General features: G+C 37.5%; 2 protein-coding genes across 2 annotated transcripts; both read left to right on the forward strand.

The window, feature by feature from the left end:
* The first annotated feature begins 859 nt into the window (after positions 1-859).
* On the forward strand, positions 860-7,083 carry hsd17b1 (hydroxysteroid (17-beta) dehydrogenase 1). The gene is made up of 8 exons (XM_041778092.1): positions 860-1,030; positions 1,526-1,718; positions 3,005-3,140; positions 5,105-5,266; positions 5,341-5,520; positions 5,680-5,773; positions 5,875-6,058; positions 6,832-7,083. Exons 2-8 carry the CDS (start codon positions 1,698-1,700, stop codon positions 6,979-6,981), a joined length of 927 nt encoding a protein of 308 aa, XP_041634026.1. The 5' UTR covers positions 860-1,030; positions 1,526-1,697; the 3' UTR covers positions 6,982-7,083.
* Positions 7,084-8,889: 1,806 nt separating this feature from the next.
* On the forward strand, positions 8,890-13,061 carry si:ch73-141c7.1 (coenzyme Q-binding protein COQ10 homolog, mitochondrial). Its single transcript, XM_041817016.1, has 5 exons — positions 8,890-9,139; positions 9,604-9,756; positions 9,989-10,181; positions 11,330-11,431; positions 12,573-13,061. Exons 1-5 carry the CDS (start codon positions 9,036-9,038, stop codon positions 12,723-12,725), a joined length of 705 nt encoding a protein of 234 aa, XP_041672950.1. The 5' UTR covers positions 8,890-9,035; the 3' UTR covers positions 12,726-13,061.
* Positions 13,062-16,998: the final 3,937 nt, after the last annotated feature.

Genomic DNA, 16,998 nt, shown 5'->3' on the forward strand with positions numbered 1-16,998 from the left:
TAGACAGAGTGTTTACATTTTGAAATCAGGTTTTACAGGTCAAGTTTTTAACTTTTATCTTTTGGTACCCTTACCCTATCCCTATGGTGGTTTAATCTGTTTGTTTTTTTTAGTTTTACTTTGTATTTCCATTGCGAAAGAGCTGGTGTCTCAGACAAATGGAGCGAGAGTAGCCTGCACTCAGACTCCTCTCAATCTTGCATAGGTTCAAACTGATGCACAGTTGTTGTTTAGTTGAAGCGACTGCAAGCCGGCATCCGGTCAAGAGACTGGTAGAAGTTTCTTCAGAACAGGACAATATTTCTTCACTAAAAGAAGAGCAAAGAACCACACTCAGAAGCTTTCTTCCCTACTCTGTTATGTATCTCTCCAAGATTTATTTTTTAAATTCTACTTTCCCAAACACCATCTGTGGGGTGCTGCCCAGATGGATGTGAAATCCATCTCATGCAGTGGAAATGCAAACCAGTCTATTCTGCGTGTCAAGTTAAAGTAGGGCAGCATTTATAAGAAATGTCAAGATCTTTATTTCAGTTCAGTAGAAATGCCTTCAGTACATTTACCTCATTTGACTTTGCTGATAGGTGTAGCGTGACATTTAAGCTTCACCACATCCACCGCATGCACACGTTTTCAGCTGTTTCACTTCCGCTTATCATTCTCACATGGGACATCCTGTTAAATGCTTCTGCTTCTGAATCAACAGGTGGTGTTGCTACACATTGCACATTGTGCATCTACAGTGCATTCAAGAAAGCATCACACGTGACTTATTCAGCATGGTCCTACAACAGGATGTACATATGCATAAACTGACACAAGGGAGCTGTTATTCTTTCTTCCTTCGAACTGTAGCAGATCTTTCCTGGAGTCACAGTCAGTCAAAGACTGACTCTTCTCATAACTTTCCCCACTTGAGCACGAGGCCGGCCTGCTGCCTCCACATCAAACCCTCGACTCTCTCTAAGACACACCACCGTGCACGTGGGATGTCCTCACTCATCCGCAGGGAAACTGTAAGGTCTTAGAGGTCTGTTTACTCTTTGTTCTGTGCTCCTATCTTGTCCAGGAGGTGTTTAAAAGCTTTTCCAGGCAACTGTGCACCAACACTAGACCTTCTCCTGGTAATTACCAGCCCAGAGGGAAACTGTGGGACACGTGTTGCAGGACGGTGCCCAGCTGCATTGGACCATGGACCATAGACTGCCAGAGACGACTCAAGGATGAAGTACAGCCTGTACCTCTGAGTTCACTTCCAATGCGAGAGGAAGTTGGACAGAAAGCAAAATGCACAAGTTTTGTTAAATTATAATTTGATCTTTCACCTATGCTAAACTAATTTGCACGAGACACTGTGTGTGCTGCATTTCCTCCACAGAGCAGTAGGAATGTGAAAAAATGCACAATATTTGCAACTGAATGCATACAGTAAAGCATGACTGCAAGTTCTGAGGTCAGATTTATAATGCCTGGAAGTGGTAGACGTTTGAATGTGGTTCAAGGTCAGCCGTTATCTGTCCCACAGACTCCGGGACACCAGCCAAGCTGATGCCATCTCAATGGGAGGAACGCAAGAAAATGGCAGGAAATTCCTACTTGGTCTGCTCCCACAGCTGAAGAAATTCTTTCAAAGTGTGCTGCTGGAATGGTCATTTAACATACCAGAAACTCAGAGGCTCATTGGATAGTCTGTCCTGATGCACAGAGATGTCCATGAGGTAAAAAAAAAATTGATAACAGGAATGTAAGATCATGTTAGAATGCAACTCTATCAGTGAGGCTCAGTCAGATAATATGAATATCTTTTATAGGATGCACCATGGTGTCAACACCAAAAAAACAGACTTTAAAGCCACTCTTACAGATTGTTGGAAGGTTTTGTTGCCCTCCAGTGCAAACTCTTCAACATGCACGTATTGTCATCTTGCAGTTACACCAAATACTTTCCAGCCATTGCTCAGCACTTGCATGATAGATCACTTAATAGACTTAGCTTTGGTTGGAATTTCTTGCTTTAAAATGCAACTTGATTTTATTTGCAGGTTTGCCCTGCCTTTGTTGACCAGCCCAAGACTTCTAAAAATTGCTTAGGCATTGTAAATATTATTCTGTAATAATTTGTACATCGATTTTACCCATAATCATAAATTCAATGCACTGGAATGTACTATAAAGTTCAGGAAGATTATGTTAAAGAAGGATAATCTCATATTGGCTGTTAAGAAGCGGAAATGCAGCTTAAAGCTTACAGCATGTCTTTGAACTGAGATTATTGCACAGATTTAGATTATTAAAAGCATAACTGTGTGGTTTATAATCATGAATCAACACTATCAAGGCTAAAGGGTATTGGTGGAAAGCAACTTTATACTAAACCTGCCTGAAACTGCAATTTCCTTTTACAGCAGGCCAGGGAAAAGGAAAGATTTTGGATTTTTATGTCTTATGGGATGGCTACTCAGTGATCTCTATGAATAAAACCCCAAAACCATTGTTCCTTTTTGGCTATATTCAGTTTCATAGACTTTATGTGGTCAGTGAAATCAGCAGATAGTCAGTGCAAGTTTTCATGCGCGCAGCAATAGAGGACTGATATTGTGATGTTTGCTGCCACCAAGTGCTCATCAAAGGGATGCATTTAAAAGTGTGAAATTGCAGTGTTTTGTGTAGTAAGTTTTGCAAAGGTGTTTTCAAAGGTAAAATTTAATGGAAATGGAAAATGATATGCAACCTTACAGAAACACTCAATTCTGTAAGTATATATTCTATGTTTAATATACAATATTATCATTTATGTCACTTAAGTTTTAAAAAGTCACAAAACAAATGTTTCCCATGTCTGAATGGGAAAACACGGGAAAAAACGTCTTGTTTAAGGACATGGGAAAACCAGGAGGGGACAGACTCTCTGATAAAAAGAGCTGAATGTCCTTGTGACAGTGAAAAAATGAAAACACCAAGAAGAAGACATTTCACATGACTCTTTCCTTTCCTCTTTCTCCAGTTTCTCCAAGGCAAACTGAACATGAGTAAGCCAGACTCAATGGACAAGAAGGTGGTTCTGATCACAGGCTGCTCCTCAGGGATCGGCCTCAGTCTGGCAGTCCGGCTGGCCTCTGACCCCTATCAGGAATATAAAGGTAACAGCAGCTGATATGCACCACACATCTTCTTTAGCTGGAAGCCCATTCTAGGGCAGGAACTGTTGTTATAGAGATGCTGTGATTTTCTGCTGCACTGTGTTTGGTACTGGACTGAGAGATCTGTTTGACAACTTGTATATGACCTTTAAATGAAAAACAGCCAGATATCTTTGAATATTTTGAAAAGCTTTCACTTTATGCTCTCTGTTTAAGTGAATCTAAACAAGTAATCGGCAACTCTTTTAATTTAAATGAATTTTTTAAATTCATTTTAAGTGCTTCAAAATCAGTCAGTGAGGTGTTGATGTCTAAATTTGATTGCTGCAGCACTTCTGCAGGGGGTTTCCAGGGCAGCTTAGTGCAATGGCTGCTAAAGACTGAGATAAGACCAGTGTTTGAGGATAAGAGGCCTGGCATTAACATTGAAAACATACAAAGCAGATAACTAATCACTCAGTTTGAGGCTATTTTGACATTTATTTTGTGTTTAAGTCTATGATTTTACTGATTGTCATTTTTCATATTTTTTACGTTATACATAAACACATTTTATGTTTTAATTTGTAAAAAATTGTTCAGTCAAGGTGTTGGTTACCAAAAATGGCAGTATACATAACTAACAATTTAAAAAATGTACGTTGATATTTTTTTTCCAACTTCTTTTGTGATTTTTAAAAAAAAAATCAAGATCAGATCAGATCATCATGAATTATCAATCAATTAATTAATTAATTTGGGGAAATTCAACAGTTTAAATGTCAGTTTGAACACAGACACCTGACGTTCGTAATTGTAAATTCTCCCAAACTAAATACTTTTTCACAACAATTTTGAATTGTATGCATCACCATCTTTAAAAAAATAAATAAATAAAAAGATTTAAATATTCTTGGTCACAAAAGGACACCCTACATAAATGGCAATAACATGTATGATTATATAAATATATTATTATATAAAATAATACTGTTTTGCCAATTAGTCAAATGTCAGTTTAAGTGCAAAATACAATTATGTTTGTAATGTAAAAAACACAAAATATGAAATATTTTTCATGTGATACTTAGAAATTGGATTTCTTTGAAGGGAATCATCACAGCCTTTAATATGTTAATAATGAACAACAACTTTGAATTTTGTTAGTATAATTGTTGTTTTCTAATTTGATATTTTAATAAATTGTTACACTCAGGATGAGCATGGCTACAAATGGATGCCATACATACACAACAATAAAAAATAATCCGCATTTTTTTAATGTACTTCTTTATTCCACTTTTTTCCCATGATTTTTTTTTTAAATCAAGATCACACCTGATCATAAATATCAAATACTGATTATTTTAGGGAAATAGCAGTTTTATTGCCAGTTTAAGTAAACTCTTTCAAAACCCTGATATTGTTCATATACTACACACAAATTGGATTTCCTTAAATAGGATTATCACAGTCTTGAATATATTAATGATGGCCAACAACTTTGATTTTTATGCTTTTTTTTAATTATAAGATTTTAATAAACTGTTACACTAGTAACCTATTAGAAACCAGGGAAGAAAGCCTGCAGTTTTCCCTCATGTCAAATGTGGAAAAATGGCTGACATTTCATGTTTTTAAACATTAGTAGCTGTGGGATCAAATTTGTGTCTTTAATAGGTTTAAAGTGGGGCATTTTGGTCACAAATACCCTGAGTGTATCCAATAGTGTAGAGAGGTTATTATTGACGTGTTACAGCTTCTTATATTAGAATTTCAAGATTCTATTGGGAAGAACGTACCCCCCAAAATTTATGTTTTTAGCATCACACGGTCAAAAAAAAAAAAAAAGATAAAAAAGGCATTAAATGGCTCATATACTCTCCATGAGTTAATGTTCACATTATAAATGTTTTGTTTCTAACTCTTCCATAAGCTGCCTTTGTATGAATGGTACTCTATGAATGAATTTTCCTTGTCTGTAGTCTATGCAACAATGAGAAACCTGTCGAAGAAGGAGCGCCTTTTAGAGTGTGTCAAAGGTCTGCACAGGAACACGCTGGACATCCTCCAAATGGACGTGACCGACCAGCAGTCCATCTTGAGTGCGAGGGACAGGGTTGTGGAGAAACGAGTGGACATCCTAGGTATGTCTTGCATCCACATTTCCTGACTTAGATTGTATTTTTCTGCATCTCAATGGGCTTATCTTCACTCACAGTGTGCAATGCTGGGGTGGGACTGATGGGCCCACTGGAGGTGCAATCCTTGGACACAATGAGGCAAATTCTGGATGTCAACCTCCTTGGTACCATCCGGACTATCCAGGCTTTTCTTCCAGGCATGAAGGCTAAGGGTCGGGGCCGCATCCTGGTCACTGGCAGCACTGGAGGTCTTCATGGTGAGGCAGTTTTATGGTTGAGGAATCACTGAATATCAACACATCTGCAAGTTTTGAAATGATTTCATAGGAAATTGAAGAAACAAATCATTTTGGAGTTGTCACCCATGCATAAAATTGCCAAAATAACCATCCTTTGTACTTTATGCTCTCGAACAGGCCTGCCTTTTAATGAGGTGTACTGTGCCAGTAAGTTTGCAATAGAGGGAGCATGTGAAAGTATGGCAGTCCTCCTGCAACACTTCAACATACAGTAAGTATTTTTTTGCTGTTCAGTTTTAGAGGCCACATGTGTGAAAACAAATCTGTAAATATTGATAAAGAGAGATGACGGATTCTATGTGCATCCTGCAGCGTGAGTCTCATCGAGTGTGGACCAGTCAACACAGATTTCCTGGTGAACCTGCAAAAGGCGGAGCTTGGGGATACGTCTCTCCAACAGGTTGATGCCCACACGCTCAGCCTGTATGAAAAGTACCTGCAGCACTGTGGTGCCGTTTTCCAAAATGCAGCACAGGATACAGAGGACATTGTAAAGGTATGTTGTAAGTCCATGAATCATGTCTGCATCAACAGGTTACAGTACGTATCAACAGGTGGATACAGTTAATCTTGGGTACTATATTTTTGTTATAGGGTTGATTTAAATGTAAATTTGTTTTTATGGAAACATTTACACAGCATTTCTTTGGATTGTGTTTAAATTTGTTATTTTTGTAGAAGAAGAAAGAGAATCTTGATGATATACAAATGTTTTGATGCTGATATAGAGACTGTTTAATCATGTCACACCACTCACAAACATTCACTTTTTTTAATCTTATAATAAAAAAAGCTTTACAAAAATTGTTCTGCAAGAGATACACTATATGGAAAAACATATCTGGAGTCATGAGCTCTTTGGAATGAGCACTTTTGTATCATGAATGGAGACTTCATGACTAGGTGCATGATTTTATACACCTGATTGAAACACCTTATTTCAATTATTGGCAGGTGTGGCCAAATACTTTTGTCCATGTAGTGTAGTTTTAAAGTTTTAAGGTGCAGATCTAGATATTTATTGGTAATTTTCCCCCTAAACCCAGCATGAATATGGTGTCTGTTTTCTCTCAGCAAATAGCATTCACAGTGCAGAATCGTGTCATTCTGTAATTTGTATGGGCTTCATCTACAAATCTTTTTGATGAATCAACTATAACTAGCACCTACTGTATAAGCCAGCCCTCTCAGAGTTCCTCCAATGATCATTTCTTGGCTCAGATGCAGCATCTTACCACTGTGTTGTTTTTTTTTGTCTTTGTCTCAAAGGTATTTCTGGATGCCATCCAGTCACCCAGCCCTGCATTCAGATACTTCACCAGTGGTGACGTTCCACCTCTCACCAAAATGAAGATCACAGAACCGGATGGTTCCACCTACATCAGTGCAATGAGCAAAATCATTTTCTCAGATGATTGATAAATCTTTACATGCATTTTTTCTTGCAATGAAAACACTCCTTTCGCTGTCTTTTGCCTTATTTGCAAATGTTTGAAATCAGTCTTAAGTGCTCTGAATAAAGCTGACTTACCTTGACTTATTGGTTCCATCAAAGGAGGACTCAGTGTTTTATATTTTTTATGTTTTATATGCCACTTATCTGAGGCTATTTTACTTATCACAATTCAATGAATGCAAAAATATCAACATTTGACTTCCACATACAATGTTATATCTAATCAGTGGCAATTTTGTTTGGTGTGCTCAACCTGGGTTTTTTACTCCTGTTGTATAAAAGCATTTTGACTGTTTTGTACACAATCTCTAGACTGCTTATCTTGAGAGAGTCCTGGCTTGACTTGAGAGGATGCAGGCTTTCTAGGTCACCCAGCAAAACAGGGCCGACACTTACACACACTCTCACACTGACACCAGGGCAGTCAAAACCTAGCCTAGACAATGTGAGGTACCTGTGCAGTAAATTCCCCACAGCAAGGGTTCTGAAGTTCAAGGATCTAACATGAAAGCAGGGCAGCTGGATAGCCTCCATCCATTGGGTAACCTTTGGATCAGCCTGGGTCTGTTAAACCCTATGATCTCTGACTGGTTGAGATGGGTTATTTGTAAATCTGGAAGTTACGTTTCTGACCTATTTTGGGATTCACTCAGTTTTCCAATCCTTCCCTGATCAGGTGTCCTAATTCCAGTCTGAAGATCCAGAAATGGATCCTGACCTGCACTATGAGTTCTGGCGGTATTACCACACAGGAGCGCTTGAAGGTTTCACCCAAGCTGTCAGAGCCTTTTGCTATTCTGCAAAGAAATATTTTAAGAGTTAGGATGAGGCTCTCGTAAAACAAGTCAGTTTAGTTATCACATTACTTTAAAATGTAATTCTGCTGTTTATGGATTCTTGTTCTCTGCTGTGAACACATATAGGGCTCATTTGAATAGTGAACTTGTAGCAGTGGTAGATTTTATTAAGTATACAAGACAGAAGGTGAAAGCCTGCATCATTACCATAAATCCATTAGTGGAATATTTATATTTAAATCTCCAATTTGTGTGCTACCAAAAGGATCATTATAGTTGAACCCCACTCATGTTAAGAATTCCCATGTGTTGGTTAAAGAGTGATTCTTCGGCATGCTTTATGCATTGTAGTATGGCCTAAAAAGATTGAGAGCATCTGCGCTCTCGGACCAAAGTCCAGGTTTGTCATGCACACAGTGATTGTTTGCTCAATTCACTAGTTGATGATGTCACAAACACATGACATTTAGACTTTGGCTTGATTTAAAAATGTCATATGTCAGTCTGAATTATTCACAAGTCAAAGCTGTATTTTATCTATTAAGTTATTCTGTATGTGTGTTTACATCGAGAGTTTTTCTTGAAAGTGTTTCCACGTATAGGTTGGAGAGATAAGTACAAGCAAGTATAGTTAACAAAGGCTCCTATATTAGCAAAATAATTGTGAGTAAATTAATATTTAAAGACAATGATACTAAACATGGAATGCTTACAGATTTTTTCACGTGATTAAGTGACTAAAAACCAGAAAACGTAAAGCTATTAAAGTAAATGTTGGCCTTTTTACCAAGTTGCACATGGTTCTAAGGTCCCACAATATAAGCCACTTGAAGCCTATTCCACCAGCACCTGCTCTGAATGATCTAAACTTGAAAAAAGTTTTATTAGCTTGATTATCAGTCTATGTAACCTACATGTCTTAAGAATAATGAGCTATTGCTCTTTCATCTTAATGTAATGGCATTTAAAATTTACAACTCCCTCTGAAGGCATCAAGGTCAACTTTGAAACTCTGTCAGGTGTCCTCTCTGATTGGCCAGAGTAAACCTCACCACGCCCCCGTGTTACGTCACCGCTGTCCTCGTTGAGCACATGAGCAACTTACCACGAACAAAGCTGATGTTCCTGTAACACCGGCTTTCTACTGCTGCTGCCAGCCCGCCGAAAACCGGGCGTCTCTCCGAAGGAAACTGTGAAAACTTTCTTACAGAAACTTCACAATGGCCAACAAAACGACTCATCTTGTTTTAAAGACGCTGCTGGACGTTTCTGAAGCTCTCTCTGTTAAAGTACTACGAGGGAACACTAAAAGAGCGAATATCAGGTGAGTGTCAGGTGGTTTCCCCACAGAGGAGCATACAAGTACTCAAACCTGATGCTTTCAGTAAATTTAGGTTTCGGTTATACAGGCTTTTGTTTAACAACTATTTATAAGTTTCATTTCGATAATTTAAAAGTTTATCTTGTGTTTAAAATGCCCTCTTTTATTAAAAGCAGGCTAGAGTTGACTTCCTGTGTTATGTGAAGGAGTAGCTGAATAGTTTCATGTGTGAGTCACTTTCTTTTCTGTCTTGACCTACCTTTGACACAGGCAGCAGATGACCTACCTGTAAAAACATTAATAACGCTAGTTTTTCCACAGATAAAGTGTCAATAAATGCTAAGAGTTACTGATGATCGAATTTGCAGTTTACACAGGCTCAACGTGCAGGAAAATAAAAGTGAGGATCATTGTGTATTTCCCACTAATTCATTCCTGCCTTCCTGTGTATAAATGTGTGTTCTCAGACGCTTGAGCTCCTGTGGGGCCCTGGTAGCTAGAAGGGCCAGCCTGCCTCTCAGCCCGAACATCCCTACCATCACACCAAGCCACAGCTTCATCAACCTGGCTGCTCCAATCAGCGCCCGCAGGATGGAGTACTCCGAATGCCGGACATTAGGGTGAGCATCATGGCATGATATTCACCACTTCTAAAATAATTATTCATTACACCCATAAACAAACAAGATGTAAATAAAAGAAGTGCGCCTACCTGTGCCTCCTCAAAAAAGCTTAATTAAAGAGAAGCAAAAAGTACCTACTACACATTTAATAATGATATATATATATATATATATATAAATGCTGATTAAAAACTAACTAGATTTGCATCTTTCTTCATTTTGTGCACAGGTATACTCCAGAGCAGATGTACAGTATAGTGGCAGATGTGGACCAGTACCAGAACTTTGTTCCCTGGTGCAAGAAGTCTCGGGTCATAAAGGGACCAAATAACCACATCCTGGTGGAGCTTGAAATCGGTTTCCCACCAGTCTTAGAGCGCTACACCTCTGAGGTCACCTATGTTCCAAACCATCAAGTCAGGGTAGGTCCTAAATTACGTTTAAAATCATTACAAACATCATTTGTCACTAGCAAGGAACACAGAATCAGCCAGAATGCAGTATATTACTTTCTTCTCAGACAGTGGTGTGAAACATTTGCTGACATCAGTTTGGGAAAGCTAAGGTGGTCCACCATAGCTCTAGAGCACAACAAACCCCCTTTAGGGACCAGCAGATGGGATGCAAGAGGGACCTGAACCAAAAGGATGGGAGGGAGGGTTGCAGAATACGAGAACGAAAGTGGAGGAGATGTTGAGTTTTGAATTTAAGGAAATGCAGGAAGAGGCGTGGTCCTGCTCCTGAGACTTTGCTATGTAGCATCACTGAAGACAGCTTCCTGCAAATCTGAACTTTTTCAAAGATGAGTGATATAGTCAGGACCAAGGATAGAATAGTTTTGGATTTTTCATTACTTTTTATTTGATTTAATTTAATTTTTTTTTTTGTACTTTTTGTTTTCTATTTCAGTTAAATTTTTTTTTTCTTCTGGTTTGCATTTTGCAGAAATGCTTTGTTTTAGTTTAGCCTAGTTTTTATTAGTTTTAGCGTTAGTTTTTTTTTTTTTTTTTTTTTTTTTTTCGGCCGATTTGGAGAACTTGTCAGGGGCGAGACCCAAAAGGGCTCTTCACTTTTCTCTGTATTCTATTTTTATATTTGAATACAACTCAAGACCCCAAATTGCCACTGTATAAAGTATTTCCAATCAAAATCTGGTGATCAGATCGAGTTTTTCTGGCCTTGACACACTGTGATCTATTACAAAGGTAGTTGTTAGACCTTTTGGTCATTAAGAGAGAAGTTGGAGATTTTTTTTAACGATATAAAGTTCATAGATTTTTTTTCTTGGAAAGGGCATGAGCAGACATTAATGGAAATTTTATTACTCAGATTTTGGGGCTTATTGCTGGTACAGCAACATCATCTTATTTTATGTAAAAGATGTATATTTTTTTTGAAACGCCATTAGAAAAACGAAAAATTGACATGGTTTAAAGAGACTGTTGTTTTTTTCTGAGTAGTTTTTGAAGGTTGCATTAGATTGGAGAGCTTTGTTGTGGTTTTAACCCAGGGTGTGATCATTGTCTTTTTTTGGTCAGTAATGAATAAAGTGGAATTTGTTTTCAAACAGGCCGTGTGTACGGATGGATCCCTCTTCAGCCATCTTGAAACAATATGGAGGTTTGCCCCTGGAGCCAAAGATCAACCGGCTTCCTGTAAAGTGGACTTCTATGTAAGTTTATCAGATGAAGGAAGTTAAATTTTTGCAGATATTTGACTTAAGAAAAAGTGAAAGATTGTGACATTTTGCAAAGTTTAACTTCGTCATAGGCCTTGAGATCAGGTTATGTGCTTCAGTGGTCACTCCTGCTCCTTTGTGAATGGATTACTGACGGAAAGGAAGCATCGAATCAAATCTCATTATGCTCTAAATTTAGCTCAGCGTAGCAGACTAGTGTTCCTGACCTGAAATAGCTGTTGAGCTGAGAACAGTGTTAAGAAGTTAGTGACTAGAGGTTGACCTTAATGTTGGCTTAGGTTGGCTCAGAGTTAGACAGGAAGTGGTTCACTTTTAGTAGAACATGTTGAAAAATCTAGACCAGTGATTCCCAAACTGGGGTATTTGTACCCCCAGGGGTACGCAAAGTGACGTAGGGGGTACACGAAAAGTAAAAATAAAAATGTGATTTGAAAACAAAAAGAATTTTAAATTATATAGAAATTATTCACTTTTATTTTTATTTTCAGATTTAATTTGTATATTATTTTTTATTATTTATCATGTATGCTGGCCCTTGAATACCTGTCAGGTTTCAACTGGTTGTTTCAGTAGTTAAAGTTCAAACTGGCAAATGTTTGTATTGTGAGCTTTGATAAAGGCCTGAAGTGTTGGCAGAGAGGCTGTAGGCTGGATTTGTGAGGCAGCTTGGAAGAGGAAATCTGTCCTGAATTGTCCAAGATTCTTATAGTAATATATGTTCAGTCAGACACCCTTCTGAAAATGAAATGTAAATTTCTTTTTTCAAAAGTGAACTGGTGTTGCTCACTGAAAATGCTGGTAAATAAATCTATTTTGTGAGAAATAATTGACTTTAAGAGATTTTATTTGTATGTTATGCATGGTAAAAGTGGGAGGTGGGGTTGGCAAGAGGCTTACAGACACATTTCTTTTTCTAAATTATATAAGTGCGTGAGAGTAGGGGGTGTATGGCTGGAGGTCAAATGTCTGAAGGGGTACGGGCTGTGAAAAGTTTGGGAACCACTGATCTAGACTTATTAAGAAAGAACATTTGAAAGAAGTAAAGCCTGATTGACTTCATTTGCAATGTTTATCAAGACTGCATCTTTTCACATTTTTCCTTTGTCGTCTTCAGGTGTCGTTTGAGTTCAGGTCTCTCCTGCACTCTCAGCTCGCCAGCATATTCTTTGATGAGGTGGTGAAGCAGATGGTCAGTGCCTTTGAATCACGGGCTGCGACCCTCCACAGAAAACAGCAGGAGGCGTCACTGAGGCGACAGTCGACATGAAGTTTTAGCTCCCTGCAGTTTACCTGGACCAAAGGGCTCCCCCATACTTTTAACATTAGTCTTGCACAGAAGACTGGATCTTCTATTTGCACTCACTCATATCTTCTTCACATGGAATAAACTATTTAAGCTACAAGCTAATTTATGTACGCTCTCATACATATCTATTTATTTATGGATATGATTAGTACATGATTAAATTTATAATGCTGAACAAAGATGTTCTCTTTGTGATATTATGGGGTTGTACATGTTTTTCTGAATGATTTAAAAGAGTTTTTTTCATGTAAAGCATTTTATTTTTGTCAGGAATTAAAAGACTCTTATTTTGGTAAACCTATGTCCAAGTGTCATTTGTAGCATCTGCTTCTCAAAAACAAGGTTAAATTTACTTTTTAAAGTATTTTCTCACAGCCAACAATTAAGACATGAAGACTCAAGCAACTATTTCCTCTTTGTAGTGGATCTTGTCTCTGTTTACTTTGGCACAAGTTAGGCTTCAGGCTATAGGCTTCAGAACAGTTACATAAGCAGAATGCTAATGACCTGATGATACAGTCAATAATTCTCCTCCTGGCTTTAAATTCTGAGAAAGGAACATTTTACTCAGTATGTGGTTGTTTTAATGTGTGAACAAGCTTTTATTTAACAGTATCATCACAAAGTTGAGACAGAACACAGCTTGCTTTTTGATATCTGGTACATAACTTATTACAGAAAGCAGATTATCACAACATAAGCCAGCCAATAAACACATGCAACATGGCATGGAGAGTATAAGTGGCAATAATAGTCTAGTGCAAGGGGCAAGCAATCTCAGTTTCACACCTGATTATTAAAAAGAAAAGATAATTTCATTTCAGCTATACGGGAGACCATGTCTAACTGTACGTAGATTTGCCTGTTTGCTCTGAATAAATAATGCCCACAGCTTATCTTGGTAGAAATATCAACTTATTGATGCAATTCTGAAAGTAAATCTACAAGTTTAAATCAGTCTACTTCACAACAAAAACAATGAACCACTAAAACATACTTACTGTATTAAACTCATAGGTATTTGATAATTGTTTGGAGTAATTTTTATATGATAAAAAGTTGCTGTGACTTTGCTTGCTGTTGCTTGGCTCTTCGTGGAAAAGTAGATTTCATCTTAGAAGGAAAGAATCCCTTACCTCGTGTTTACTGAACCTTCCTTTTGATTCAAGGGAGTCATAATAACTTACAGGCCTGTGTAAACTTGTGCGGTATTTGATTGTGGTTTAGGTGACGGTGACTCAGTAGAGTAGGTAGAGTTAGTCATCTCTCAATCTGTAGGTCGGGGATCTGATCCTCAGGTCCTGCAGGCACATGCTGATGTGTCCATGGGCAAGACACTTAACCCCAATTTGCTCTCATTGCTGTGTCAGTGGCATGTGAATGTGCATGGATGCGAATGAATGGGAGTAATTAATACTGATGGCCACTCTGCGTAGAAGTCTTCATCATCAGTGTATGAATTTAGAGTCAAATTTCAAGTCAATTTACCATTAAACAAAATTTTCAGTGGTTTTTGCCTGTAGACAATAGGTCTGAATAATCAGATTTGGCTGTAATTCCTTGGTTTGGGGGCTCTTCTGCTCCCTTGTTACTCCCTCAGTTAAAGTGTGGGGTTTAAATACAGCAGCAGGCTTTGTGTAACAATAACCAGAGTAATGGACGAAAAGCAAACTCACAAGAAGCAAAGGCAAAAAGTCAAAATCCATTCAGTCAGTCCAGTAATAGGAGGTCAATCAGAACTAGCTGGCAGAAAACTTAGTACTAAAAGGCAAGAAAAAGCTAAGATGTGAGGGAAACACTCTATGAAAAGAAGGCTTCACTTCAATCCGATGTTTTGAAAATTATTTATTTCAGTCATCAAGTCACAGAAATAAACACGACCTGTTTCCAAGAATTCTGATGATGATATTTTGAAACTTTAACCTATAGAGGGTCTCCCATGATGAACAACGGAAGTTAGATCAGTTGAGTAAGTCAGCATTAGTGTGAACAGAGTGGACATGTGTAGAGGGGGCAGTTTGAGAAAGGCCCTAAATACTGGAGTCCAAATCTGAGGTTATGTATAATTACTTCTGTCAATATCAATAATATCAGCCATTTCTGAATGGGACTCATTATTTTGATTATATTATGCTGAGTTACAAAACAGAAAAAAAGCATTAAAGGAAGTTAAACTTGAAAAAAATTGTCACCATGACAGCATGCTTGTCATAGGACACCAGAGATCATAAACCCTTTGCCTGGAGGTGACTCAGCAGTTTTAATAATGAAAGTTTATACTAATATCAGCAGCAGGTCCTCACTTGATTTAGTCAGCTATAACATACAAACCTTACAGCCTTTAACTGCTTCTGCTGTACAAATAATAGCAATGACAATCTGTCATTTGCCTGTGAGCAGTGTTAATTTCGTTGACTAAAACTATGACCAAAAATGCTCGTCGACAGCCTTTTTCCATGACAAAAACTAGACTAAGACAAACCAAAAATAGATCTTTGAAGACTAAAACTTACAAAAAGTACATTTCATTTTCGTCAAGGTGACTAAAACTAGACTAAAATGTAATTTGTTTTTTCTTTTTTGGACATTCAAAATCCATGGTATTTCTCCACTGTGGGTAGATCTGTCAAAAAACAATGCATCTGTAGCTAATTTGCCTCTCAGCTGTAGAAAACAGGAACCCCAGGTTTGGCAGGGTGCGTAGAGCACACCACCATGATTGAGTACCAGATTTAGGCAAGAGAATAAAGGCAAGGACTAAAAGTTAAGACTAAAATGTGAGGACTTTTTATGGACTAAAACTAGACTAAAACTAAAAAGGGTAGAAATTACTAAAATGTGACTGAAACTAAAAGATATGTAATCAAAAGACTAAAACTGAAATCAAAAATAGCTGTCAAAATTAACACTGCTTGTGAGTGCTCATGATAATCAAATCATCTGTTACCTCATTAGAAAATACAAAAAAGAGGAGGAAAAATGATTTTATATTGGCTTTACTATAGAAACAGCTAAGGGTATCATTATAATCTTGTTTGTGATACTCACAATCAAATAATGTCTACACTAATTACCTGAATGGATGTTTATTTCTCTTTTCTTTTAATTTATGATGTATTTTGTTTTTAAAAATTAGTCAAAGACCTATTTGGTGGCTGTTCCTGGCTATAATGAGTTCAGAAGAAATGCACGGTATTGGTTTTTGCTTGTATTTGTTATGCTGATATTTACACATTCATTTTAGATGGTACAATATGCAAGTGTGGTTCACACTGAAAACTTCAGTCCTCAAAGTACACTTTAAAAGTTTGAGGATGAACAACAGACTTCAGCTGATGTACTTAAGTCTGTTAGTCCTGCCTTAAACTCCACAAACTTATTGATATGGCAGATATCTGACAAACAGTGCATTCCTAAGGTATTAATAGATTAATGACAATAAAAAGATTTTTTTACTGTAGTATCAGGCTGCAACATAACAAAGCTGGAAAAAAGTGAAGGGGGTCTGAATACTTTTTGAATGCTCTGTATAGGGCTAGGCCAACAAACTGCAGAATACTTGTTGGAACAAGTTCAATTATCTATTAAATCTGTTTTTATCATTGGACATGAGTTATGCAATGTTTTATTACTCCAGGCATCTAATGCACTTAATGACATTTACCTCACAGTAGGTAAATAAAGGTTTTCCTGACCCTGTAGTCTCATGTTTCTTTTTTTTAAATGAGAGAACTTCATAAACACTGCATAGAAAAATCTTTCAAACACCCTGGGATGAGGAAGATTTGGTGGTTCAAGCATTAAGCTGCTGTTTGTATGAAAAGTAAGATAGTAAAAATTATTAACAAATCTGTCAGAGCTCAGGATCATCCAGTAGTTCTTTTGCTTTCACGTTAACATTAATTGGCCTTTATTTCACCTCTGCCTATCCCATTTTTCTTACATAAGACTCTGTGGATGGCTGGGTCATGGCTTTATGGTCTGATGACATTGTTTGGTTTGGAATTCAACCTGCCAACATAAACCACAACAGACTTTGCAGGCCTTGTTTGACATGAGAACATTTCCTAAGTACCTGCTTGTAAGGCTTTGTACATGGTTTAGATTCACATGCACATTCACAAGCTGTGGACAACCTTTTAAAATTACAAGAAAGAAGAAAAACCAAGCAGCATAGAAGGAACAGAAATTAACAAGTGCAGTTTGCAGAACAAGAAAGTGTCACTGCTGTAAG

The sequence above is a fragment of the Cheilinus undulatus genome, linkage group 21, assembly GCF_018320785.1.
Source record: "Cheilinus undulatus linkage group 21, ASM1832078v1, whole genome shotgun sequence".
In the NCBI taxonomy this organism is placed as follows: Eukaryota; Metazoa; Chordata; class Actinopteri; order Labriformes; family Labridae; genus Cheilinus; species Cheilinus undulatus.